Here is a 25,164-nt window from a genome sequence, read left to right as displayed (position 1 = left end):
AAACTGAGCATTATCCATTCTGCTGCACCACAGACGTACGTATTGGTGTTGTGTTACAAACATGCTGTTAACAGGACTGGGAGTACCAAAGTACCAAGTACCAAGACGGTGCTTGTGATCTCTGAAATGTGGGCTTTCTAGATGTGTCCTAATGGAGCCCCATACCTAAGGCTGTTAGTAACATTTCCCCCGCAGGCGCAGTTTGTTTTTCAACTTTGCCTATTACCGTATATTGTGCCTGGGCTGTGCCAGGGTGGAAGTCCAGGTGAATTTGCAGAGCTCTTAGGTCTGCTTTGTCTCTCTCTGTGGTTGAGGACAGGGTTGTGCCTGGCTGCTGTCTGTGTAGCCAGGAGCTTCCCCGTGCCAGAGGGGTGAGGGCAAGTTGCAGGGTGTGGGGCCAGTTAGAGTGAGTCACTCTACTGGTCCGTATGGCCTAGCTGGCACTACCAGCAAGGTGTCCTCCTTTGCTGTGCTTGGGCTGTGATGTACCAGGGTCTACAGGTGTGGCCTTGGGCCCTGCCTGCTTTGTCAGTGTGCCTGCTTTCGTCATCTGTGTGTGACTCACTCACTTGGTCAATGCAGCCGAGCTGCACCTCCCATGACTCCTTCCGCCTCGCTCAGGTGTGTGGCACCTGCCTGGTACCACTTCCAGGGCCAGCACTGTTAAGCTGGAGGTGCAGTCAAGATCAGGACCCTGCAGGCAGGTCTGGGCTAAGCTCACCTATATTTGAGTGGGTGGGATTTCCTCCGGCTTTTCAGCAGCTCCGCATGATCCTCGGATGAAGGGTGGCCTATCCGTTTAATGAATAATAATTTTCTTCCCTCCCCTTTTAAAATTAGATATCATTGCATACATCATCAAATAAACACTTATTAATTAACATCAAATAAACACTTATTAATTAACAAAAATGATTCCAAAGCCCACAAATTAATACATTACTACATTGGACATTTATCCATCATCACAGTAATATTTGTAAGTTCCCCTTTTCCCCTCCCTCTTACCCTCCCCTTCTAACTCCCCCTCCCCCATGCGTGATCTCATATCTTAAAATCCTTAAGTTCCTATTATAGTTTCCAGTTGCGTTGATTTCTAATAATTCTATCTCTATTCCAAATTATTTTATTATCTTCTTCTCCTGTGCACTTCTTACATCTTATCCTACAACAGTTCTAAGCCGGAGCAATAATTTTCAAGAACCACCTGCTTTAAATTGTGCACTAGGGTCACCCCTGAAGGGGGCTGACTGTGAATTTTTAGAATAAGGATTGTGCTGTGGGCTGGGCTCTTTAGATTTCTGCATTGCAGAACGTTGAACTAGGTGACCCTCAGGGTCCCTTCCAACTCTGCATTTCTGTGATCCGTATTTGTCCTGCTCCTTTTTCTTCCTTCTAAGCCAGGCATGGCCAAACTTGTCCCTCCAGATGTTTTGGGACTACAACTCCCACCATCCCTAGCTAACTGGACCAGTGTTCCCAAAAACATCTGGAGGGCCATCTTTGGCCATGCCTGTCCTAAGCTAAGAGGACTGATGCTCCTTGTTCAAACTGAGCAGGATGAAAGTTAAGTGGTTGGACTCCTAGCTTGTTAGTTTCCCTTAATGTCTGTTCGCTACACAGCTGGTTTCAGGGCAAGGATTTGTGTTCATGGCCAAACGCTAGTCCCCCTAAAAATGTCCCCATCAGGCTGGTTTTCCCTAGCCCCCTTGTGTAGCTTAATTAATTTGGTCATGCTTGCTGTCTGCCAGGCCTTCACCTTCCCTGCTGGGGGAAAGCAGGGGGGGAATGGTCCTCATTTTTTGGTCCTTTAGTCCTCTTGGTCAGGGGCAGACACTTTGTACATTCACTGACGCTTTGTTTCTTTTCTTCCTCTTTAAACACACAGGTTTCCACCTGAGCGGGATTGTGACGGAGCCTCCAGGCCCCAGTGAGCCTGAGCACAGTTACCATGTCTCCATCAGTTTTGACCGCTGTAAGATCACATCAGTGAGCTGTGCCTGCGACAACCGGGACATCTTCTACTGTGCCCACGTGGTGGCCTTGTCCCTGCACCGCATCCGGCATGCCCGCCAGGTGGAGCTGCGCCTGCCCATCTCTGAAACGCTGTCCCAAATGAACCGGGACCAGCTGCAGAAATTTGTGCAGTACCTGATCAGTGCGCACCACACGGAGGTGCTGCCGACCGCTCAGAGGCTTGCTGATGAGATTCTGCTGCTTGGCTCCGAGATCAACCGAGTGCATGGTATGAAACTCTGCTTGGGTCCCCAGGGGAGACAGAGGAAGCAGCAGGGAGGGCACAGGACAACTGCAGATGCGGCAAGGTCTGGACAAGGGATGCATGGCAACATCCCTTGCTTGCCCATTTCCTCCTCTTGGTCATGGAGTGGGCGGTTGGGTGGGTGCTGGGGCTCTTCCATGTCAGCTGCCGAAAAGGAACTGCCTAAAAAATTCTCCTTGAATGCCGACTTAAGGCCAAAAATCTGATTCACTGTGACCGCCACTGTTACAAGGGGACAAAACCTCTTACACAGAAAAAAGAGGGTGTAGAGAGAATCTGTATTGTAGACTAGCAGTGCTAGGTAAAGGGACCCCTGACTGTTAAGTCCAGTTGCGGACGACTCTGGGGTTGTGGCGCTCATCTCGCTTTACTGGCCAAGGGAGCCGGCGTTTGTCCGCAGACAGCTTCTGGGTCATGTGGCCAACATGACTAAGCTGCTTCTGGCAAACCAGAGCAGCGCGCGGAAACGCCGTTTGCCTTCCCGCCGGAGTGGTACCTATCTATCTACCGGTACTTCCACTCTGATGTGTTTTTGAACTGCTAGGTTGGCAGGAGCAGGGACTGAGCAACGGGAGCTCACCCCGCCACCGGGATTCAAACTGCCGACCTTCTGATCAGCAAGCCCTAGGCTCTGTGGTTTAGACCACAGTGCTACACTGCTGCAAATGGTGCAACAATTATATAATGAGATATTAATAAGGCTAGTTCCACATGGGTGATACTCACATTCCGTGAGCATCAGATAAGCTTTGTATTTCTATTCCTTGCAAAGATGCTCAAGTAGCTCCTCTGATGGGCCAGTCGCCTTTATCTCTTATCATTCCAGCTCTGCTTCCGAGCTCAGCTCCAATGCCAGACACTGCAGCTCTCACAATTCAGCTGCACAGGCGTGTTGACCCCTTTCCATTTCACCCTTGTGCACAAACTTTTATATATGTATATTCACAAACCTTTTATGTTGAAGGGATCACGCTCTATGTATGCAAACGTCCTCTTGCTTTTGAAGTTCAAAAGAACGATGGTTATAACTCTCCCTGCCCCCAACTCCCCATAGGCACCTCGTTCAGCCACCGTTTGCCCCCTTTCGCTTTACTGGACAGGAGGTTGAACTCGACTCACTTTTGTTAAACTGGATTCACTTATTGTTACACGCACTCGTGGGTAACCCAGCTGGGTCAGGTCTTGGGTGTGTGTAGCAATGGATGCGTTGGCTGTCTCTTGCCAGGTGCCCCTGACCCCACAGCTGGTGCTGGCATTGAGGATGCAAACTGCTGGCACCTGGACGAGGAGCAGATCCAAGAGCAGGTGAAGCAGCTACTCTCCAATGGCGGCTACTACGGGGCAAGCAAGCAGCTCCAGTCCATGTTCAACAAGGTAAAAGGCTCTTATTTGTGTACCTAGCCCTGCTTCCTCCTCTTACTCATCATTGTGGGCATGGTTAGAGCCACATTATCTCTCTGGCCAGCCCCTGCCTGCAGTGCCTGGTCAGTGGAGTAGTAACTCTTCCCATTCACTTTGTTCTTTAGGGCTGTCTTTTTGCCTTGGGCGGCCATACAGTGTGTGGCATGGAAAGTTGCCATTGCTTGGGCTTAAGAGTTATTATGTTCCTCCATCCTGTTCCTAAAGAGATCAGGTTTCTCGGGAAGCACCCCCCCCCCCCCCAGTCTCTGGTTCCTTCTAAGACAAAGCTGTTAAACGTGTTGGGTCACTGACATTTGGCGATATAGAAAGATGCCGGCAGCATGGAGAAGGTGATGATAACTGATAACCGGGCAAAGTCAACTGGCTGTTTTGACACGCAGGACTCTTGAGTGCTGAGGTGTCAACACAGCCCAAAGGAGGAGGGAATGGGGCTCAGGGTAGCTGGGCTCAGTCGGTAGGTGGAGAGGTTTGTGACAGTTGTCTCCACATGGCTTTACATCTTTGGGGAGAGAAGATGCAGTTGCTTTCTGGATCTCTTGGCCTTCTCCTTTCCAGTTGTAACTTCTCTCCTTTCCCAGGTGCGGGAAATGCTGCGAATGCGAGACTCCAATGGGGCACGAATGCTCATCCTGATGACAGAGCAGTTCCTGCAGGATCCACGCCTGGCCCTCTGGCGGCAGCAGGGGGCTGGCATGACTGACAAGTGCCGGCAACTCTGGGATGAACTAGGTGAGTTCATCTTACGCAAGGGGTGGGCCTGCCCAGGGGAATCTACGGCCAGGAGCTGTGTGCTTCACGTCAGCGGAACTATTCAGCTTGCTTTCCTCGCCTTTTTCTTTTTAAAAATGAAGTTTCTAGTCCTTAGGATTGCAAAGAGAAGTTTGAAAATATGGTCAGAGCCCACTGAAATCCCAGGTGTTGGAGGTGGGACTTGCTTTGCCTCATTTGGGGTTTTTTTTTAAGCTCATCCCATGCCAAAATGATGTGAGCAGTTTGCAGTGTTGAAACATGTTAAAGAAGCAATATTTTTTTTAAAAAAGATAACATCTACTGATTCCACGATTAGCTGAACTCTCAGTTGAAATTGCTCCCCTCACTCTCTCCTTTCAGTCAGTTCCATGTTTTGGGCAGAAAAGAAGATCTGAAACAATTTTTTTAGCCTGCAGGCAGTACTTAAGCAAAGATGGTGCCAGAGGTCCTTCACAAGATGATTAACAGCTGACTTCTCAGCTGTTTAAAGATTGACCCACGGCAGAGTGCAACATTCTATGGAGAGATTTAAAAGGAACTACGCAGTCTGTAGCCGTGTCATTAATACCCCAAACCTGCCTTCTGGTGACATTGTGTGGGATTTGGGAGGAAGAGAAGGCAGTTTATTGGGATGTGCTGGCCAATACTCCTTGAGCACAATTTTGCCCTTAGAGGTGCCCCTGTATTTTGCCTTTAAACTCCCTAGCCTTCTGTATCCCTGCTTTGGTGAATCCTCCCAGTTCTGCTGCAGCCTGTTTGCGTTCATACCTCTGGTTGCGTTCGCTGTGGGTTGCGTTCGTCACGGGATACGAAAGTGCCGAACCCGGAATGGGTTACTTCTGGGTTTGGCGCTTGGGGCATGTGCGGAAGTGCCAAATCACACCGTGCACTTCAGGTTGCGCTCTATTCATGTTGTGAATGGGCCTCCAGAAAGGATGTCGTTTACAACCAGAGGTACCACCACTGTACTGTGATATTTTGTTGTTTGTTGCTGTCTTTCTTTCATACTGGAGCTCAAGGCAGCAATATATGTGGACCCCTGGTGGTTTGCTTTGCCCCAGCACAATTGCTGCACCCTGTGGCCTTAAGGCAGTGAGCCTGATCCCTGGCTTATCACACAGCTTTATTGCAGTCCATAGACCCAAAATACACAGTTCAACAATAGTATATTGTTGTTGAGGTGTAAAGTTACAGGTAGGTAGCCGTGTTGGTCTGCCATAGTAAATAAATTAAAAAAAATAAAAATCCTTCCAGTAGCGCCTTAGAGACCAACTAAGTTTGTTCTTGGTATGGGCTTTCGTATTTGAAGAAGTGTGCATGCACATGAAAGCTCATACCAAGAACAAACTTAGTTGGTCTCTAAGGTGCTACTGGAAGGATTTTTTTATTTTTTATTTTGTTTTGAGGTGTAAAATCAGCCTTGCTAGCCAACAGAGGAGCTTTAGCCTGTACATACCGATTTCTGATTTTGACTGCCTCTAAGAGGAATTTTGCTACAGACAGTGTAATAGTATCAAATTTATCCTTAAGGAGAACATTGACATTCCAGGTTGTTCTGTTGGTATTGGATTGGTTAGATGCTGCCTAACCCCGTTTATACAGACTACAATGCAATAAAATGTGCTCCATACAATCAACACCCTGGGAACATGGGCACAGCCTATCTTGGTATGGGACACCAGCCAGTCTTCCCCATAGCACTTCAGAAGAGAAAACATTTAATCTGGCTTTAGAAAACAGACAAAAGTTAACCTGGCTGTTCTCTCCCCCCCCCCCTTCTCATTGTGCCCCAGGCGCCTTGTGGGTTTGTGTGGTCCTGAGCCCTCACTGCAAGTTGGAGGAGCGGACTCTGTGGCTGCAGCTTCTGAAGAAGTGGAACAAGCTGGACATCTGTCCTCTGGAGGAGGGAAACTACTCCTGTGACAGCAGCGGAGCCAACAGCACTTTGCCGTCGAACCCAAACCGCAGTGCAGGTAGGGAAGCCCAGGCCAGAATGTCGGGGGCCGGGGGGGGGGGAGAGATCAGAGTTCCTGGTCCTGGGCTTGATGGTCTTCCCCTACAATCTCTTTTTTTTTTTTATAAAGATTTTATTATTTTTCCATATGCATATATAAAGAAAACAAAACATACACCAATACACTAAAAATACAAAATACAATAAACAATAACCAAATCAAACAATAACACACTAAACATAAGAAAAACACATACAAACCTGTCTAAACACTAATCTTTATCTCATTCTTATTTTATCTTCTAAGCATAGGTGGGACTTCCCCCACCCCCTCCACTGCATTGTTATTCCAATATACTTTAGGTAGCTATATATCTACTTTCATAACTATTAACCATCTTATTTGTCCTTAGATTCCTTTACTAAAAACATAGTTCTTAATCCATTCTCCAAATCTTCAGACATTCTTATTTATATCTTATATTATAAAATTCTTACCAAATCTTTAACTTAGATTTATCTAGCTAAAGCCTGTTCGATAGCTAATTCTGCTCAGATATTCAGTTTTACACCATTAACTAAGTAATCCTTAAATTTCTTCCAATCCTTCGACACCTTCTCCTCCCTCTGGTCTCGGATTCTCGCGGTCAGTTCAGCAAGCTCCATAAAGTCCATTAACTTCATCTGCCATTCTTCCACCGTTGGGATCTCTTCACCCTTCCAGTTTCTTGCCAGTAAAATTCTAGCTGCTGTTGTGGCATACATAAAAAATACTCTATCTCGACTGGGTATCTGTTCGTTGGTCATGCTCAAAAGGAAAGCCTCTGGTTTCTTACTAAAGGTAATTTTCATTACCTTTTTAAGTTCATTGTAAATCTTGTCCCAGAAGGCTTTGACCCTTGGGCATGTCCACCACATATGATAAAAGGTACCTTCCACTGATTTGCACTTCCAACACAAGTTGGTCATTGACGGGTTCATCTTAGCGATCTTGACTGGTGTTAAGTACCATCTATATAACATTTTCATAATATTTTCTCTTAAATTATTACAAGCTGTAAATTTGATACCTTCCTTCCACAGTCTTTCCCAGTCCTCTAACATGATATTATGTCCCACATCCCTTGCCCAGTCTATCATTGTTGATTTAACCATTTCATCCTTCGTATGCCACTCTAGCAACAAGTTATACATTTTGGAAAGATTTTTTGAGTTCGATTCTATTAGCTCTGTTTCCAGTTTTGATTTTTCGACTTGAAAACCAATCTTCTTGTCTGCTTTAAAAATCTCATGAATTTGATGATATTGCAGCCAGTCGGTGACCTCGCTTTTTACCTGATCATAACCTTTCAATTTAAACGATTCACCTTCTTGCTGCAATATATCTGCATATCTTAACCATCTTGCAGACATATTAGGTCTCTTATAAGCCTTGGCCTCCACCGGTGAAATCCATCTAGGAGTCTTTCTCTCTAACAAGTCTTTATATCTCACCCAAACCTGGTACAAGGCTTTTCTAACAATATGATTTTTAAAAGTCTTGTGGACCTTAGCCTTGTCATACCAAAGATATGCGTGCCAGCCAAACATGTTATCAAAGCCTTCCAAATCTAAAACGTCTGTATTTTCCAATTTAAACCAATCTTTCAACCAGCAAAAGGCCGCCGCTTCGAAATAAATCCTTAAGTCCGGCAGAGCAAAGCCTCCTCTCTCTTTAGAGTCCGTTAAAATCTTAAATTTAATTCTAGGCTTTTTTCCCTGCCATATAAATTTTGATAGGTCCTTTTGCCATGTTTTAAAACAATCCAGCTTATCTAAAATTGGAATGGCTTGAAATAAAAACAGCATCCTTGGTAAGACATTCATCTTCACCGCAGCTATTCTGCCCATCAGTGAGAGTTTCAATCTTGTCCATATCTCTAAGTCCTTTTTTATCTCGGTCCACAGCTTCTCATAATTGTCCTTATACAGGTTCAGGTTTTTTGCAGTGAGATTGATCCCTAGATATTTTACTTTCTTAGCAAAATTGAGGCCAGTAGATTCTTGTAGCTCTTGTATTTGTTCTGTTTTCATATTTTTAGTCAACACTTTGGTCTTCTGTTTGTTAAGTTTGAAGCCGGCTACCTGCCCATACTTCTCAATTAATTCCAATGCTTTGGGGACACTACTTTCAGGGTCTTGTAGGGATAACATTAAGTCATCTGCAAAGGCACGTACCTTGTATTCCTTCTCTCCCACCCTTATTCCTTTGATCTGGTTCTCTTTTCGTAACATATTTAGAAGAACCTCCAGGACCGTAATGAATAATAAAGGGGAGATAGGGCACCCTTTCCCCTACAATCTCTTGGAGATCATGGCTAGTAGTCAAAAACCATAAGCAACCAAAACCACCACACAATGGCTGAAAATGTAATAAAAGATTTACTGGAACTCTCTTCTGAAAAACTAACATTCCTTCGACTAAGCCACATGATTAACAAAGCCATGTATAGGTCATATAACTGAATACATAGTTTAAGATAAAATGTTCACGCAACTGAACCATTCAGCGGTAGTTTGGGTATAGCAACAAAATCTCAATGCCACCGGAAAGTTCACACATTGTTGATGGTGAAATGATGGTAGAATTCTTCAGAGGTTGGGAGCAAAAATCTCCTAGATGTAATAGTAAATGAGGAATGTACACATAGGTCTTGCAAAATCACCATCCAGATGAAAGTGGCACAAGAGAGGGACGAAGAAGACCTGTCCTCCGGATTACTCACAGGTTTCGCTATATAGCTTCATCAGTTCAGGTTAAACATTGTGATCAGCACAACATGTGAAATATCCAACAGGCACAGTGCAGGTAGTGAAGTCCAGGCCAGAACGTCGGGGGCCGGGGTGGGGGGGGGGAAGATCAGAGTTCCTGGTCCTGGGCTTGATTGCCTTCCCCTACAATCTCTTGGAGATCCTGGCTAGTAGTCAGTAAAGTCATTGTCACAGGCAGTATGCCAGGGAGTGTGTTTGGGGAGAACGTTGCAGTCAGGACTCTGCATCGAACACTCAAACATTCCACCTCCTGTGACCTACTATATAGGATTTATTGCAATGATCTATGTTACAGTTGCCATAGTCCCTAAAGTGAAAATCCAGACAAAGTTGTTGACCTTTTTTTAAAAAAACAAACAAACACCCCAGCTTTTTTTCTTAAAAAATCACCCTAGTTGCCATACGTCTGGGTTTCTCTGGACATTTTGCCAATTCATCAAAAATCTGCCGGGACGCCATTTTGACAGTCCTATTCACGGATGTGTCCAGGAAAACCTGGCTATATGGCAGCCATAATCTATAGAGGCAACATACGTGAAGTGCCATACCACCATTAAGATCTTACTGAGATATGCAATGACAAGCAAGTTTATGAGAATTTAGTATGCAGCTCTTGCTGACAAAAGAGAGAAAAATAAGGATTGTATCCTTTTTATTTTACATATCTGTGCACACCCATAGAGCTCCTGGCCCCATTGTCCCAGTGCTTTTGGAGAGGTGCCCTGACCTCAAATATCTCCAGCTCCAGATTTGTACAGCCCACATTTTTGTGATGATGGAAGCAAACAAAATTTAGCACTGAAACTCCGTTTCTATTTTAATATGAAATGTAATTTGTTATTGATTGAAGTTACATTTAGAACATTTGGGATGCGGGTGGCGCTGTGGTCTAAACCACAGAGCCTAGGGCTTGCCGATCAGAAGGTTGGCGGTTCGAATCCCTGCGATGGGGTGAGCTCCCGTTGCTCGGTCCCTGCTCCTGCCCACCTAGCAGTTCGAAAGCACGTCAAAGTGCAAGTAGATAAATAGGTATCACTGCGGCTGGAAGGTAAACGGCGTTTCCGTGTGCAGCTCTGGTTCGCCAGAAGCGGTTAAGTCATGCTGGCCACATGAGCCGGAAGCTGTACGCCGGCTCCCTCGGCCAGTAAAGCGAGATGAGTGCCGCAACTCTAGAGTCATTCGCAACTAGACCTAATGGTCAGGGGTCCCTTTACCTTAACCTTTTACATTTTAGAAAAGCATTCTAGTTAGATTTAAACTAGTGTTCCTGTCGGAGGAAGAGCCTGGTGCTTTTCTGGGCCCAAACTCTTCCATAATTTTCACCCGCCCTGCTCTGGCCTGTTTCCTCCTTGGCAGCTGGTGTTCGGCAGACCGTCTTTGGCCGTGCTATCAAGGCTGCAGAGCTTCGCTGGGGCGATTGTCACCTGCAGAAGATCCTGAGCAGTGACTGCTACGGTGTCTCCTTGAAGAGTGGAAGTGACAAGCTGGGCTTTGACCCCCAGGGCCACCCGCTCTGGCTAGGCGATGCCTTCCCCATGGCCTGCGCACGAGTGGACGCCTTGCGCTCCCACGGTTACCCCCGAGAGGCCCTGCGCCTGGCTGTGGCTGTGGTCAACGCCATGCGCTTGCAGCGACGCCATCAGCTGGAGAGCTACAAGCAACAGAAGAAAGGCAAGCGGGGCTTAGCACATTGGGATGGGAGGGAGGGAGGGAAGGAAGGAAGGAGGCAAAGTTTGGCAGCAGAGCCCAGGCCTCACCATCCATCCCGGCAGGATTGCAAAAGAGACACTGGAGCTTGGAGAAGGACAGGGGCTCTTTGCTCCTTTCAGGGTGCTGCTGAGGTCAGGTCCCAGAGTGAGCAATGGAGCAATCCTGGTCCAAAAATGCACTTGCTGGTGAGGAACTGGCATGTGTCGCAGTGGATTTCTGTTCATTGAAAGCAGCAGAGGTGTTAGAACATTTGAGACACACAGTCTTGTGAGTTTGAGCAGGGATGGTCCTGGAGGTGATGGAGGCAGCTGCTGGTATTGTTTTCGGGGACTGGCGTTTGGGGTGGGGCTGCTTTGGCTTGGGGCTTGGTGACTGAACTATCCCTTTCTCTTCCGCCACCCAGAGCTCTTGCACAAAGGCACAACCAGCATCACCAACCTGGAGGGATGGGTGGGGCACCCTCTGGACCCCATCGGTTGTCTCTGCCGCACCTTTCTGGAGGCCTGCCGAATGGATGATGAGGTGCTGGCCCTCTACCCAGGTACTGTGGGTACATGGAGGAAATGAGGGTGGGGGGAGCTGCAAGGCCCTTCTTCGTAGCTGAGCATCCCTGGCACCTCCTCTATAGATCCACCTGAGATTAACTGACTATAGCTGAGGTTCTGATAGCCAAAGACCACTTTGGGCAAATGATTTGGGCCATGGTGGTGTGAAAGGGGAGGGAGTTAGATTTCTGTGGCCATACGAGGAAAGGGCTCTGCACATGTTGGGGTGTGCCTGTGCAGGAGCTTACCCTTGTCTAGCCAGGTTGCGGCATGGCCACACACAGGCTTGCTGCAGCGGAGGGGTAGCTGCCTTATGTGAGCACAGCTGTGCTGGAAGTGGGGGCCGGGGGCTCTGTTCCTGCTCTGTGGTCCTACCTGTGCCACCTCTCCCCAGATTCTGCATCGGAGCCCAAGAAGGCACTCTACCAGCACATTCCAGTGCCCTCAAGTCCTGGCGAGTCGTACTTCATGCTGGCCCTGGAGGTGGCGCTCTTGGGGCTCGGGCAGCAGAGGTCCATGCCGGAGGGGCTCTACGCCCAGGACAAAGTGGTGCGGAGTGAGGAGCAGCTGATTGGACTCCTGGACGAGATGGAGCTGGATGAGCGGCTGGTTCCTGTGCTCCGCAAGCAGGTGGCCCTGCTCCTGGATGGTAAGGGGGCGATGGGCTGGGCTGTGGGTTCCATGGGTCCTATAGACCTGACACCTCCCACTATGCCTCTGAAGGGAGTGGAGGAGGTAGTGAGGGTCTCCCAGGGTATTGGGAAGGGATTTGTTCTTGGGCGATGGAGAAGTAGATGGGGTGAAGGAAAAGTAGAAGGCCTCTTCAATGCCGGGGGCCTAACAGAGAACCCATGTGGTGCAGTGGGCAATGTGCCATGTTGGGCTAGGACCTGGAAGATCGGGGATGAAAGCCCCACTCAGGTGTGGAGGACTCCCTGGTCCTGATTGGGGTAAGTGTGCCCCTGAAGGACCAGATGTGCAGCCTGGGAGTCATTTTGGACTCACAGCTGTCCATGGAGACACAGGTCAATTCTGTGTCCAGGGCAGCTGTCTACCAGCTCCATCTGGTATGCAGGCTGAGACCCTACCTGCCCATGGACTGTCTCGCCAGAGTGATGCATGCTCTAGTTATCTCCCACTTGGACTACTGCAATGCGCTCTAGGTGGGGCTACCTTTGAAGGTGACCCGGAAACTACAACTAATACTTGTGACTGGGAATGGCCACCGAGACCATATAACACCAGTCCTGAAAGATTTACATTGGCTCCCAATACGTTTCCAAGCACAAAACGGCCTTCTGGCTGTTCCCTCACTGTGAGAAGTGAGGTTACCGGGAACCAAGCAGAGGGCCTTCTCGATAGTGGTGCCCGCCCTGTGGAATGCCCTCCCATCAGATGTCAAGGAAATAAACAACTATCTGACCTTTAGAAGACATCTGAAGGCAGCCCTACTTAGGGAAATTTTTAATTTTTAATGTTTGATGTTTTATTGTGTTTTTAATATTCTCCTGGGAGCCACACAGAGTGGGCTCTGGTATAAATGGTCGGGGTATAAATAATAATAATAATAATAATAATAATAATAATAATAATACACTCCTTGGGTGACCTTGGGCCAGCCACTGACTGTCCCCATCACTTGAACATGAATCTGACTTGCAACATGCTGAGAGTTGGATGCAGGCTCAGATGTTGAGTCGATGGCAGAGAGAGGGTTTGGTTGTGTTCGGGATGCTGAGTCCCCTGGGGATTGGGGCCTTGCGTGATGGTGCTGCTCTGCGGTGGCGGCCTGGTGGGATCCCATCCCGTCCTGGGATTCAGAGAAGGACCCGTGATACCAGCTGGCACAAACCAGCCCCAGGTGGCCAGCTGTCGGCTTGGGAATTGTTACTTGCCCTTGTTCTCCTCTCTTCTTGGGCAAAATGCTTTTAGCTGAGTAATCAATCTATTAATTGCCCGCTTGCCTGTTCCTCTCAGGGGGACCCTTCAGTGGATTTGGGGAGGTCGTCTTCCGTGAAACTGTTCCCATGCACACGTTTGCTCGCTACCTCTTCACGGCCATGCTGCCGTATGACCCTGAGCTGGCCTACCGCTTGGCCCTGCGAGCCATGAGGTACGTAGACCCCCGCATACCCCGCTCCCCCTTCGCTGGGCTTGCTTTATTTGTAGAGCCACACTTCACAACAAAAGTTCTCTGGGTAGCTCACAATCTGTTTCTTTTTCAAAAACTGAAACGTTAATTAAAACACAGTTTGTTGTTGTACTTTTTGGGAGTTAATTTTTATTAGTTTTCAATTACAACCCAATAATAGCCTCATTATAACAATGCCAATTTATAATACACTTACTGTAAGGTTTGCGTGATGGTGCTTATGAGTAACGAAGCAGGAACCCAAACAGTCTTTTGGCAGTTTTATTGTGCAAACTATTTACAGTGCAGAGCTACAGAAAGCATGTCTGTCTTAGTCGGTGGCAGAATCCGGGAGTGGCCCCTTCCGGCTCCTTCCCCAGCATAAGAGCTTCGGCACCCCAAATCTCCTCCTACTCTCCTTGCGTTTCACCCCTCTGCGCAATTGGGGCGCCAGAAATGGCGTGCTTCCCTCCTGGCCAGCCGGACGAGGTGAGGTGCTGGGGCTCTCAGCAGCATCCCCGAGCCCTCTCCTCTCCTGGCTGGCCCCTTCCCCTTCCTCCCCACTGGCTGCTCTTTGCGCTGGAAGAGGTGCTACTGCTCGAAAGGCGCCGGGGCTCTCTGTATGCTAACGGACCCTCCGTTCCACTCAGTGGGTCAGGTGGCAGTTCTCTGATACTTACCAATACCAATCATTCAGATACCAAATCATATAATTGAGGTTGCCCCCCCCACCCGTGTGTGCTAGAATTGATGATTTAGTTTATTTCTGCGTTCCAAAATTTTATTTATTTCAATTTACACTCCAGTCAAAATAACAATCCCTTATACAACAACTGCAATATTAACAACTTCCATTCGCATTGTCACATTGAATAATTTACAATACTACAAGTGAGGCGCTGAAACTGTATCCTTGTCCTTCCTGTCTGTGGCAATTATTCTGTCTGTGACGTTTCTTCCTGTTTAAAGTTTAAAGCTGAGAAGCTGTTTTTAAAAGGTCTGGCTGAAGAGAAGGGTGCTGAAAAGGCCAATAAAGATGGCACCAGGCGAACCTCCCCGGGAAGGCTACTCTATAGCTGGGGGGAGGGAGCAGGGCCAATAAGGCCTTCTCCCTAGCACCTGCCTGCCTCGCCTTCGTTTGGAGGGGGACATTCAGAGTCAGGCCTCTGAAGAGGATATTGAGGTTCCAGATGGTACATAGGGGAAAGTGCTGTTCTCCAGTGGCGGTGGGGGAAGGCCGCCCCAGGTGTAATCCCTGGGGGGGGGGGTGACATCACTGCGGGCAGCCTCCCCTGGGACGCTTGTCGCGGGCAGTGCCCCTGCGGGTGGCTAGCCCCCCCCCCCCGGGTGCACAACATGTGCACTGTTCCAGGTGCCGGAGCAGCTAGCTCTGTCTCTGCTGTTCTCCTACCTTTCCCTCCTCCTCCTCCTCCTCCTCCTCCTCCTCCTCCTCCTCCTCCTCCTCCTCCTTGTTCTTTGTGGCCAGAATCCAGTCCAACAGGCCTTGTACTGTGTCCCGCTTTGCTGTGTTTCTCCACTTCCAACCTGTTCCTCCCCCCAGGCCATCCCAGGCTCTTTTCCAACTGCCGCCAAATACCATCAACCACAAACATTGAAAGTAGTGCTACCCAAAGGGAAGGGCCCCAGGGCCTTGCCACTTCCCATTTCTGGCTTCTTTCCAAATTCTGTTTCCGCCAAATATCTGCTTGAGTCTTGGCCTTCCTTTCCTGGGGTCCTCTACTTCTGGCAGGCAAGGCTTGTCCCTCTTTTTCTGCCACGGCGACAACCTCACCCAGTTTCCCTCTCAATCCCCGCAGGCTGCCCGTGTTGGAGACAGTGTTGCCAGCCAGTGACATCCTGCACCAGAACCCCTTGGACTCCATGATGGCCAATCGCTTTCCCCGCTGGTTCACCCTCGGCCACTTAGAGACGCGGCAGTGTGAGCTGGCATCAGCCATGCTTACAGCAGCTAAAGGTAGCGCCAGCTGTGGATGGAGGTCAGAGATCTGGGAGCCACAGGTTTTTCTCCTGCTCCGGAAGGGAGAAGAGCATCCGTGCTCAGAGTGGTGGGCCGGAGGCGTGGGGTCTATTCTTGGCTCCGAGAAGAGTATAAACACTTTCCTTTCCTTGGCTCATTCTAGGTGACCCCAACTGGCTGCGCATGGTTCTGGGCTCCATACAGCAAAATATCCACTCTCCAGCCTTGCTCTTCAAGCTGGCTCAAGATGCCTGCAAGACTGCCACGCCAGCTAACACGCCCCCAGACACCACCTTGCTTAACATCTCCCTGGAGCTTGGCCTGCAGGTGAGGGCACATTTGAGCAGATCCTGCCCCCTGCCATAGCCCAGTCCTCTCAGCTCTTCAGTTTTCACTCGGCGGGTGGAGGATCCTGAGTGAGAGTGTTCTGCTCGTGCTTTTTTGGCCGGACAATTTCCAGTCAAAAGCTCTGGTGCAGCTGTTTGAAAAAAAAATAGATTCCTTTAGGATGTGGATTCTCACTAACCAGGGACGCTGAGCTTTTTTTTAAAAAAGGGAATTTTAAAACAGTGTCTTTGTACCGTTTACTCATTTCCCACCCACTATCCTTGCTGAAATCAAGTTCCTTCCTGGACGAGCAAGAGGCTTCTGCATTCTTGAAAAACTGTATGATTTTTTTACGGTAAATGCATGTTGAACTTTGATTGGTAGAGTTGAAAGGGACCCTGAGTGTCCGGCCCCCTGCAGTGCAGGAATCTACTTGCTTGGAGTAGAAAGTTAAGTGAAAGTCTCCTGTGTTGAGAGGGAATGAATGGTTTCACCCTAGGGGCACGCAGGGGTGGAACTGCCTCTTTGCATGCCTACCACTGGATTGCAGTGTCTGAGGCTTCACTTAGTAGTAGGAGCAGCAGCAGGAGCAAGAACAGCCACTCTAGGAAGGGAGGAGGGAGGGCATCCCATATGGGGCTCCTCAGATGCCTCGTGGCTCCTTCCGCGCAGTCTTGCAAATGCCTGTCGCCCGCTGCTCTTCCCGTAGGTGATGCGAATGACGCTCAACACCATGACCTGGCGACGGAGGGAAATGGTCCGCTGGCTGGTCAGCTGCGCCACTGAGATTGGTGAGTGCTTGTGATGCGGCTGCTGGGGCAGGCGGTCACTCTGCCGCAAAAATGTCCTTGGTGGCCACGGAAAGGAAATGTTGTCCGTGGTATGATTATTTTCCACCTAGTCTTTGGCAAGATTGAATATATACTGCCTTTGGCTGTACTTGAGGGTCGGTTTCAAAAAATTCCGCTGGAAGAACGGTTATGTCCCCGTGGAGATGGCAGCATTGAGTCAGTGGCTCATGTGCTTCTGGCTTGCACTCTTTATAAAGATTTGGGGAGTGAGGTTATTACCCCTCTACTATTGTCCATGCCGGGTCGCTCAACCATTGCCACTGTGTCCTTTCTTTTAGCAGATCAAGATGACCAGGTGACAGCAAAAACTGCAAGGTGTTTAGCGGGGGCAATTAGAATAAGATCTATTATTTGAAACAAAATAAAAAATATAAAAAATCCTTCCAGTAGCACCTAGAGACCAACTAAGTTAGTTCTTGGTATGAGCTTTCGTGTGCATGCACACTTCTTCAGATACACTGAAACAGAAGTCACCAGACCCTTATATATAGTGAGAGAGGAGGGCTATTACTCAGAAGGGTGGTGGGAATGGGTGATTGGCTGATAGGTGTGGAAAACCTGTTGACGACTGCAATTGGTCTTACAGGAAAAAGCAAGGGGTGAGATGGCTAAAAATAGCTTTGTCATGTATAATGAAATAAGAATCCAATGTCTTTGTTCAGATCAGGTCTCTCCATGGTTTTAAGTTTGGTAATGAGTTGCAATTCAGCAACTTCTCTTTCCAGTCTGTTTCTGAAATTCCTTTGTATTAAGACAGCTACTTTGAGATGGACTATGGCAGACCAACACGGCTACCTACCTGTATCTATTATTTGATTATTGATGTAAACCCCCAAAATGTATTTTCTGTAGTTACGTTTTTTTATCTCTATCTTCAGTACATTTATTTTATTGCCATGGCTATTGGCCGATGCAAATAAAGATTCTTCCGATTCCGATTCCTTGGTGGGCCCTGTTCCTTTCCCACCTTTTCTCCTCTGGATGCAAAGGGATGGGATCTGCACCTTCCCTGCTTCCACTTTGCCCACAGTGCTCGGGGTCTCCACACCTTTGGGGGGGGTGTGCCCTTGGCTTCGTGACCTTTGTGCTTAAACCCCCCCTCCTTTCCCTTTCAGGTGTCCAGGCCTTGATGAACATCATGCAGAACTGGTACACGCTCTTCACGCCCATTGAGGCGACGACCATCGTGGCCGTGACGGGCACCACGCACGCGACGCTGCTGAGGCTGAGCCTGAGCACGGCGCAGCGAGAGGAGCTGTGCAGCTGCGCACGGACGCTGGCGCTGCAGTGCGCCATGAAGGACCCGCAGAACTGTGCGCTGCCGGCTCTGACGCTTTGCGAGAAGAACCACGCGGCCTTCGAGGCAGCCTACCAGATCGTCCTGGATTCGGCGGCCTCCGCCGGCATGGGCCACTCCCACCTCTTCACCGTGGCCCGGTACATGGAGCACCGCGGGCTTCCCTTGCGCGCCTACAAGCTGGCCACCCTGGCCTTCTCGCACCTCAGCATCGCCTTCAACCAGGACACCCACCCCGCCCTCAACGACGTCCTCTGGGCCTGCTCCCTCAGCCAGTCGCTGGGCAAGAACGAGCTGGCTGCCATTGTCCCGCTGGTCATCAAGAGTGTTCAGTGCGCCCCCATGCTCTCTGACATCTTGCACCGCTGGAGCCTTCCGCCCCCGGGCCTTGCCTCACTGGGTGGGGGGCGCCGCGGGGCGGGGGGCGCCGGTGCCGGAGGGAAGCTCTTTGCGATGGACAAGGCCCCTCTTTGCCAGCTCCTGGAGGCCGCCATGGCTGCCTACATCAGCACCACTCACTCGCGCCTCACCCACATCAGCCCCCGGCACTACGGCGAGTTCATCGAGTTCCTGGGGAAAGCCCGCGAGACGTTCCTGATGGCGCACGAAGGGCACATGCGCTTTAGCCAGTTCCTTGACAACCTCAAACAGACCTACAAGGGCAAAAAGAAACTGATGCTGCTTGTGCGGGAGCGCTTTGGCTAGGGGCTGCTCTGGGGCGCGCATGCTTTGGCTTGGGGGGGGGTTAGGGTGTTCAGAGAGGCACCTCTCTCCCCTTGATCAGAAGGACTTTAGCTTGGAGGGTGGGGTGGAAAGATCTGTTTCCCTTGGGGCACTAGTGCTTTGGGGGTGGGGTGATGAAGCGGAGCCTGGACTTCTGCCTGGGTTCAGAAATCCCTTTACTTGGAGGTGGGAGAGTAGTGAGGCCTCTCTTCCCTTCGGCGGAGGTGTCCAGGGCTGTAGCAGATGGGCCTGCACTTCAGCTGGGGGTCCCACGTGGAGGCCCTTGGGGTGGGGAGGGTTTTGGTTTTTTTTGTCCTGCAACACCTGGGCTGTGAGCATAGCCTCTGTTTGAAGGCTGAAGCCCCAGCTGCTCCTTTGGCTGCCTCAGTGGGGCAGGAAGGAGTTGGGCTTGAGCTTTGGAGCTCCAGGAGTTGCCGGTTTTTCAGTATTAACTTGCAGGAATGCAACAGGAACCCCCCCCCCCCACTTTGGTTGAAGGGTCCAAGCCCTGGCAGGGTCTTGCAAGTGGTTGGGGGGTCCAGTCCCATGCAATTTCACAGCTGCTGTTCTGATGTCATATTTCAAGCCTAGCGATGGCGGGAGTCGGTTTAGGGCTTTGTTTATGCAAGCTCAGGTGGGATGCATGAATGCCGATCATCTTCCCTGCTGAGACCCGCACAGGCTCTCTCGGTCCCCCCCCCCCCAATCCCTTTAGGTCTGAAGTCCCAAACCTGTGTGTTGAAGTCCGGAGACTCAAAAGAGGGGCTTGAGTTGTCCTTACAGGGCTGGGGTAGGCGACCCGTCAACTTCTGATACCTCCTTGCACTGATAGCGTTTAAGTTGCTCTCCCTTCGTGTCGAAAGCATCTGGAGCAGAGCCCCCAGTGCCAGAAGATTGGGGGGAGGCCCTCTCTGCTGGAGCCGCCTAAGTCTTGCCGGCACAAATGTTCTCCAAGAAGGCGAGCGACGAGGGGAACAACTTCCTGCTGGATGAGCCGGTGGAAGAGTTGCTCTTGGTCTGCTGGTGGCAGGTGGGGCATGTTCTGGGGTTCACCCGGCCCGATCTAATGAAGCAGGTAGTTGCCCACCTCCACTGAGGCCAGGAACCTGCTGTGTCCTTTTTGTGGAATTTCACCTTTGGAAGAGACCAGGAAGACATCTGTCTGGGTCCCCAGAATGGGGTGTCTCGCACACGTTACACCCCCCCCCCCGCTGCCACAGAATGCAACCTGTCACTCCAAGCAAACGGGTTTCTCCAGTCCCTCGCCCATTCTTCTAATTCCATTTGTGCATGGGGGGGGAGCATCCTTCTCTCCCCTGCTCTTTCCTTCCCAAGCATGACTCCCTCTCCCCCCCCCCAATCCCTACCAAATTTGTCAGTATTTCAGCTTTCCCTTCGGCTTTTAGCTTGTCGGTTGCAGGTTGGCGCCAGGCCCTTCTTGTGGGGGTTGGGGCACTTTAGCCATTTGGGGGGAGGGAACCCGGTGTCCTCTTCTGTCCCTGTCCCTCTAGAACTACCTTTGTTTCCAGTTAATGCCCCTCAAGACTCCTACAACTGAAGGATTCCCGTTCTCTGGCTCCTCCAGTCTAGAATTCTGGAGCTGCTGGTGGGTAGAAAAATTCATACCTCAAATCTCCTTCCCTGTTTCAGGATGATGCTGTGAAGTGCCAGGCATGCCAGAAATGTTTTGCCCTTCCAGGTGGCTGTGCCACAGTGATCCAATAAACACCCCCCCCCCCAATGCCTTTGGATCCTTTTCGGGAAGATCTTGGGGCACACTCCTTGCGCCACACCTGACTTGGTTGGTTGGCGCCTGGGTGTCTTGCACAGCCGGTCTGGTGTTTCCCATGGAGGAAGGCGGGGGGAGGTCTCTAAGTGGCCCTACTGGGGTGCTAAATGGTATTTCCAGAGACATCCCGCTCCAAAATCCCACTTCTTTTTTCTGCTGGATAAAATCTACTCAGGAACAAACCACAACAAGCTCATGCTACTAATTAGATTATTGTGATGACAAGATAATGTTTTAAAAAGTTAATATATATGAAGAGGCCAGGGGTCCCGAAGGGGCTCCTTTTCGTGCGCATGGGGCCAAGGGGGCTGCGTCCTGTGCTCAGCCCCTCTTGGCCCTTAGTGTTGGTGGAGATGTTGGTGTGTTGCACAGCTCCACTTTGGAGCCAGCTAGTCAGTTAGTTTTAAAGTTTCTGGGTTTATTTCTTTGTTTCCCTGTATTAAAAAAAAAAGAATCCTGTAATTTTGTAATTTTTTTTCTATTTATTGAATCATTTATTGTATTATTTTGTAAAAGGTTTAACATAAACCGCAACATTTGTTTTTTTGGCTTCTCTTTTGGAGATGGTGTGTGTGTTGTTTCTCAATGTTTTCTTTCAAATGATCCTCAAATGAGTTGACTCATCTTAGAATCATAGAATCCTAGAGTTGGAAGAGACCACAAGGGCCATCCAGTCCAACCCCCTGCCAAGCAGGAAACACCATCAAAGCATTCCTGACAGATGGCTGTCAAGCCTCCGCTTAAAGACCTCCAAAGAAGGAGACTCCACCACACTCCTTGGCAGCAAATTCCACTGCCAAACAGCTCTCACTGTCAGGAAGTTCTTCCTAATGTTTAGGTGGAATCTTCTTTCTTGTAGTTTGAATCCATTGCCCTCTGTCCGCTTCTCTGGAGCAGCAGAAAACAACCTTTCACCCTCCTCTATATGACATCCTTTTATATATTTGAACATGGCTATCATATCACCCCTTAACCTTCTCTTCTCCAAGCTAAACATACCCAGCTCCCTAAGCCGTTCCTCATAAGGCATCGTTTCCAGGCCTTTGACCATTTTGGTTGCCCTCTTCTGGACACCTTCCAGCTTGTCAGTATCCTTCTTGAACTGAGGTGCCCAGAACTGGACACAGTATTCCATCTTGGCTACTTTGGACCAAAATCCCCACAAATACTGACTTATATGTGGGTGCCCAGGGTGCTGGGGCAACACTGCTGAAGTAGGTGCTTCACTCCTTCCTTCCACTCTTGCTGCTGCTGCTTCTGCTGCCAGGAAAGAAGCCGCGTTCTCACTGAGCATTACACCCAGCCTCTGCAAACAAGGTTTGCTTTTGGCTTTCCATCCATGGTTTGTTTAGACTAGAGCAGGCACGTCCAACAGGTAGATCGTGATCTACCGGTAGATCACTGGACATCTGTGGTAGATCACTGGCGCCCCCCAAAGAAGCTCAACAACTTTGGCCCCCCTAAAAAAAGCTCAATATTTTTTCCCTGCACCCTAAAAAATGGAGCTTTCCTCCTCCCTGGAGTCCTTCCTCCCTTGGAGCCAGTGTGGTGTAGTTGTTAAGAGCGGTAGACTCGTAATCTGGGGAACCGGGTTTGCGTCTCCGCTCCTCCACACGCAGCTGCTGGGTGACCCTGGGCTAGTCACACTTCTCTGAAGTCTCTCAGCCCCACTCACCTCACAGAGTGTTTGTTGTGGGGGAGGAAGGGAAAGGAGAATGTTAGCCGCTTCGAGACTCCTTCGGGTAGTGAAAAGCGGGATATCAAATCCAAACTCTTCTTCTTCCTCTTCTTCCCTAAAAAAAGAAAAAAGCTCAACAACTTTGACCTGAACCCCCCAAAAGGGGGTAGATCACTGCCAGTTTTTAACTCTGTGAGTAGATTGTAGTCTCTTGGGAGTTGGCCACCCCTGGACTAGAGGAAAGAAACCATGAGCCAGGGTTGAGAGGCGATGCTAAGCAAGACCATGATTTCCTCCCCAGAAGTACAGGGGAGGATCAAAGCGCCTGTGATCTCGGCAGCAGCACATGCACTCCTTTAAAGCACAATCTATAACTATGGCTTAAAGCAATGTGCCAATTAGATCGTATTTGTACCTCCAGGACTAAAATGCACATTAAACCCCCCAGCTTTCATATTTCCCAAATGCGCCAACACCATTCTCTGGTTAGAAGGCATATCAAAAGATGCCTCAAATATTCAGAAATGTGTGTGCTCAGAGAAAATACATTTAGAGATACAAGTACAAATGCATTTATTTATTTTTGTGGGATGCATGCTGGGGCCAGACAGACCAGATTTTTGAGTAAACATACATGCATACAGGTGACATGGGAACAGGCTGATTTGCCCATCCCTGCCCTGAATCTAGGTTTGTCCCTGTTCCATGCCACTGTCATCTTGAGCATTGATGGTTCAAATGAGCTTCTTCTCATGTAACATCCATGTCTTCATTTGGTACAGGATTCCATAATCAGGTTGGGTATAGTGGCTTGTGTTGCAGCGTGACCATGAAGTGTTCCTTCATTCCCTGAAAGATAGATGTATAAGGAAAGTATACTGAAATTGTCTTCCACAACCTGTCCCATAATATTGTTGTGCCTGTGTCAGAAAGTCTAAATAATAGGACTTTCACAAGTATAAAAGGTAAAGGGACCCCTGACCATTAGGTCCAGTCGTGTCCGACTGGGGCTGCGGCGCTCATCTCGCGTTACTGGCCGAGGGAGCCAGCGTACAGCTTCTGGGTCATGTGGCCAGCATGACTAAGCCGCTTCTGGCGAATCAGAGCAGCACATGGAAACGCCGTTTACCTTCCCGCCAGAGCAGTACCTATTTATCTACTTGCACTTGGACGTCCTTTCGAACTGCTAGGTGGGCAGGAGCTGGGACCGAGCAACGGGAGCTCACCCTGTCATGGGGATTTGAACCACCGACCTTCTGATCAGCAAGCCCTAGGCTCTGTGGTTTAACCCACAGCGCCACCCGCGTCCCAAGTATATCTAATTTACAAGTATATCCAAAGGTAAATTTGAACACTGCTATCAACCTCCAGTCACTGAAATGGTTCCCTGGCTCGAGCTACCTATTTCTCAACAAGTTTTGGGGTGGGGTCCCTGGCAAACCTTCAGGCCAGTTGTAGCACTGAGAACTCCATAGTCATAATACAAGCCTTGAGTGAAACCCAACAGTGCCGGTTGGGACATTTACTTCCAGATTACATAGTCCTGAGTCACAGATGTGGAGCAAGTAATGACTGGCACACAGCATTTAATTATTAGCAGGATGGTGGCAGTGCCCTTGAGCCCCAGCCTTGATACTGGGTGCTGCATGGACAGAGAAAGAAAGCAGCCTTGTGCTAGAATGAGCAGCGGCTGTTTTGTGGGTCTTGAAGTTCTCTGAAAGCTGATCCCCCAAATTGGAAATGTTTCTCGGGGTGTTGGTGCGTGTGAAAGAGAGAGAGAGAGACCCACCCACCTGTTCCCTGGCTGGTTAAACGCACAGGTGACACTAGTATAAAAAGCATTTGTAAAATGTCGCATGGCAGCTGTTGTTGCACTGTGTGTGTCTGCATATCACCCAATCAAAGTGATGGTACCAGCTGACAACATGAAATGCCAATCTGTCAGTGAAACCAAACATGAAAACCAAAACATTTCCCCATATATTTGCATAGAAAACAGCAGTGTAATATTTGGCATCAATTTATGCAGGAGAAGAGGGGTGGCAAACTGAGGTCAGCTCTAATCCCTATAACAGTTACAGGTGGGTAGCCGTGTTGGTCTGCCATAGTCGAAACAAAATAGGAAATTCTTTCCAGTAGCACCTTAGAGACCAACTGAGTTTGTTCTTGGTATGAGCTTTCGTGTGCATGCACACTTCTTCAGATACACACTTCTTCAGTGTATCTGAAGAAGTGTGCATGCACACGAAAGCTCATACCAAGAACAAACTCAGTTGGTCTCTAAGGTGCTACTGGAAAGAATTCCCTATAACAGATTTCACATTGGAGCATAGATAAGGATATCCTTGTGCCAGCCTCTGTTAGTTGGGCTTCAAGCAATTGTCCTCTCTGGGTTCATTACTAGAAATTCAAAGAAAGAGTCCTGTAGCACCTTGAAGCTGGGAGCGGAGGAGGCAAACCTGTGGCCTTCCAGAAACAGATTGTATGTTTTTGGTAAGCCTAATGTACACCACTTAGAGACATGTGCTCAGTAGTACATAAGTTGTCCAAACAATGGAGATTAAAAACCAGCTCATTTTAACCATACAATCAGAACAAGATGGCTGTTCAAGTGCTGGAAGTCTGATCTCAGCAGGGTCTGAGTGCCACAGAGTGGGGTCCACTGTTACTGCCCACTGGGTGGAGGGGAGTTGGAGCCCAGTGGCCTCTGTAGGGCCACACGTTCCCCACTTGGGTCTGAAAGGGGATCAGGTTTTCTTGTGGCACAAGGGAGTGTATGCAGCCTTTAGCCTTCAGAGAGGTATGGCTCCCCTTCATCACACACACAGCCCAACAAGACAATGACAAAAATCCACCAACAGCATACAGATCAATATGGCTAACCTGATCCAAAACACTCACCCACCCCACTCACACA

At 49.2% G+C, this 25,164-nt stretch overlaps 1 protein-coding gene across 1 annotated transcript in view; it reads left to right on the top strand.

The window, feature by feature from the left end:
• Positions 1-19,081, top strand: part of ZSWIM4 (zinc finger SWIM-type containing 4) — a 38,264-nt gene extending 19,183 nt beyond the window's left edge. The window contains exons 3-14 of the mRNA XM_033173934.1: positions 1,889-2,245; positions 3,507-3,655; positions 4,282-4,432; positions 6,247-6,426; positions 10,575-10,889; positions 11,332-11,469; positions 11,868-12,122; positions 13,451-13,586; positions 15,422-15,579; positions 15,746-15,909; positions 16,619-16,700; positions 17,876-19,081. Coding sequence (XP_033029825.1) covers positions 1,889-2,245; positions 3,507-3,655; positions 4,282-4,432; positions 6,247-6,426; positions 10,575-10,889; positions 11,332-11,469; positions 11,868-12,122; positions 13,451-13,586; positions 15,422-15,579; positions 15,746-15,909; positions 16,619-16,700; positions 17,876-18,762 — 2,972 coding nt within the window. The 3' untranslated portion in view covers positions 18,763-19,081. The remainder of the gene's footprint in view (positions 1-1,888; positions 2,246-3,506; positions 3,656-4,281; positions 4,433-6,246; positions 6,427-10,574; positions 10,890-11,331; positions 11,470-11,867; positions 12,123-13,450; positions 13,587-15,421; positions 15,580-15,745; positions 15,910-16,618; positions 16,701-17,875) is intronic.
• The last annotated feature ends 6,083 nt before the right edge of the window (positions 19,082-25,164 follow it).

Source organism: Lacerta agilis, chromosome 16 (assembly GCF_009819535.1).
Source record: "Lacerta agilis isolate rLacAgi1 chromosome 16, rLacAgi1.pri, whole genome shotgun sequence".
NCBI lineage: Eukaryota > Metazoa > Chordata > Lepidosauria > Squamata > Lacertidae > Lacerta > Lacerta agilis.
The sequence above is the reverse complement of the archived record's forward strand: the minus strand, read 5'-3'. Positions and strand labels throughout refer to the sequence as shown.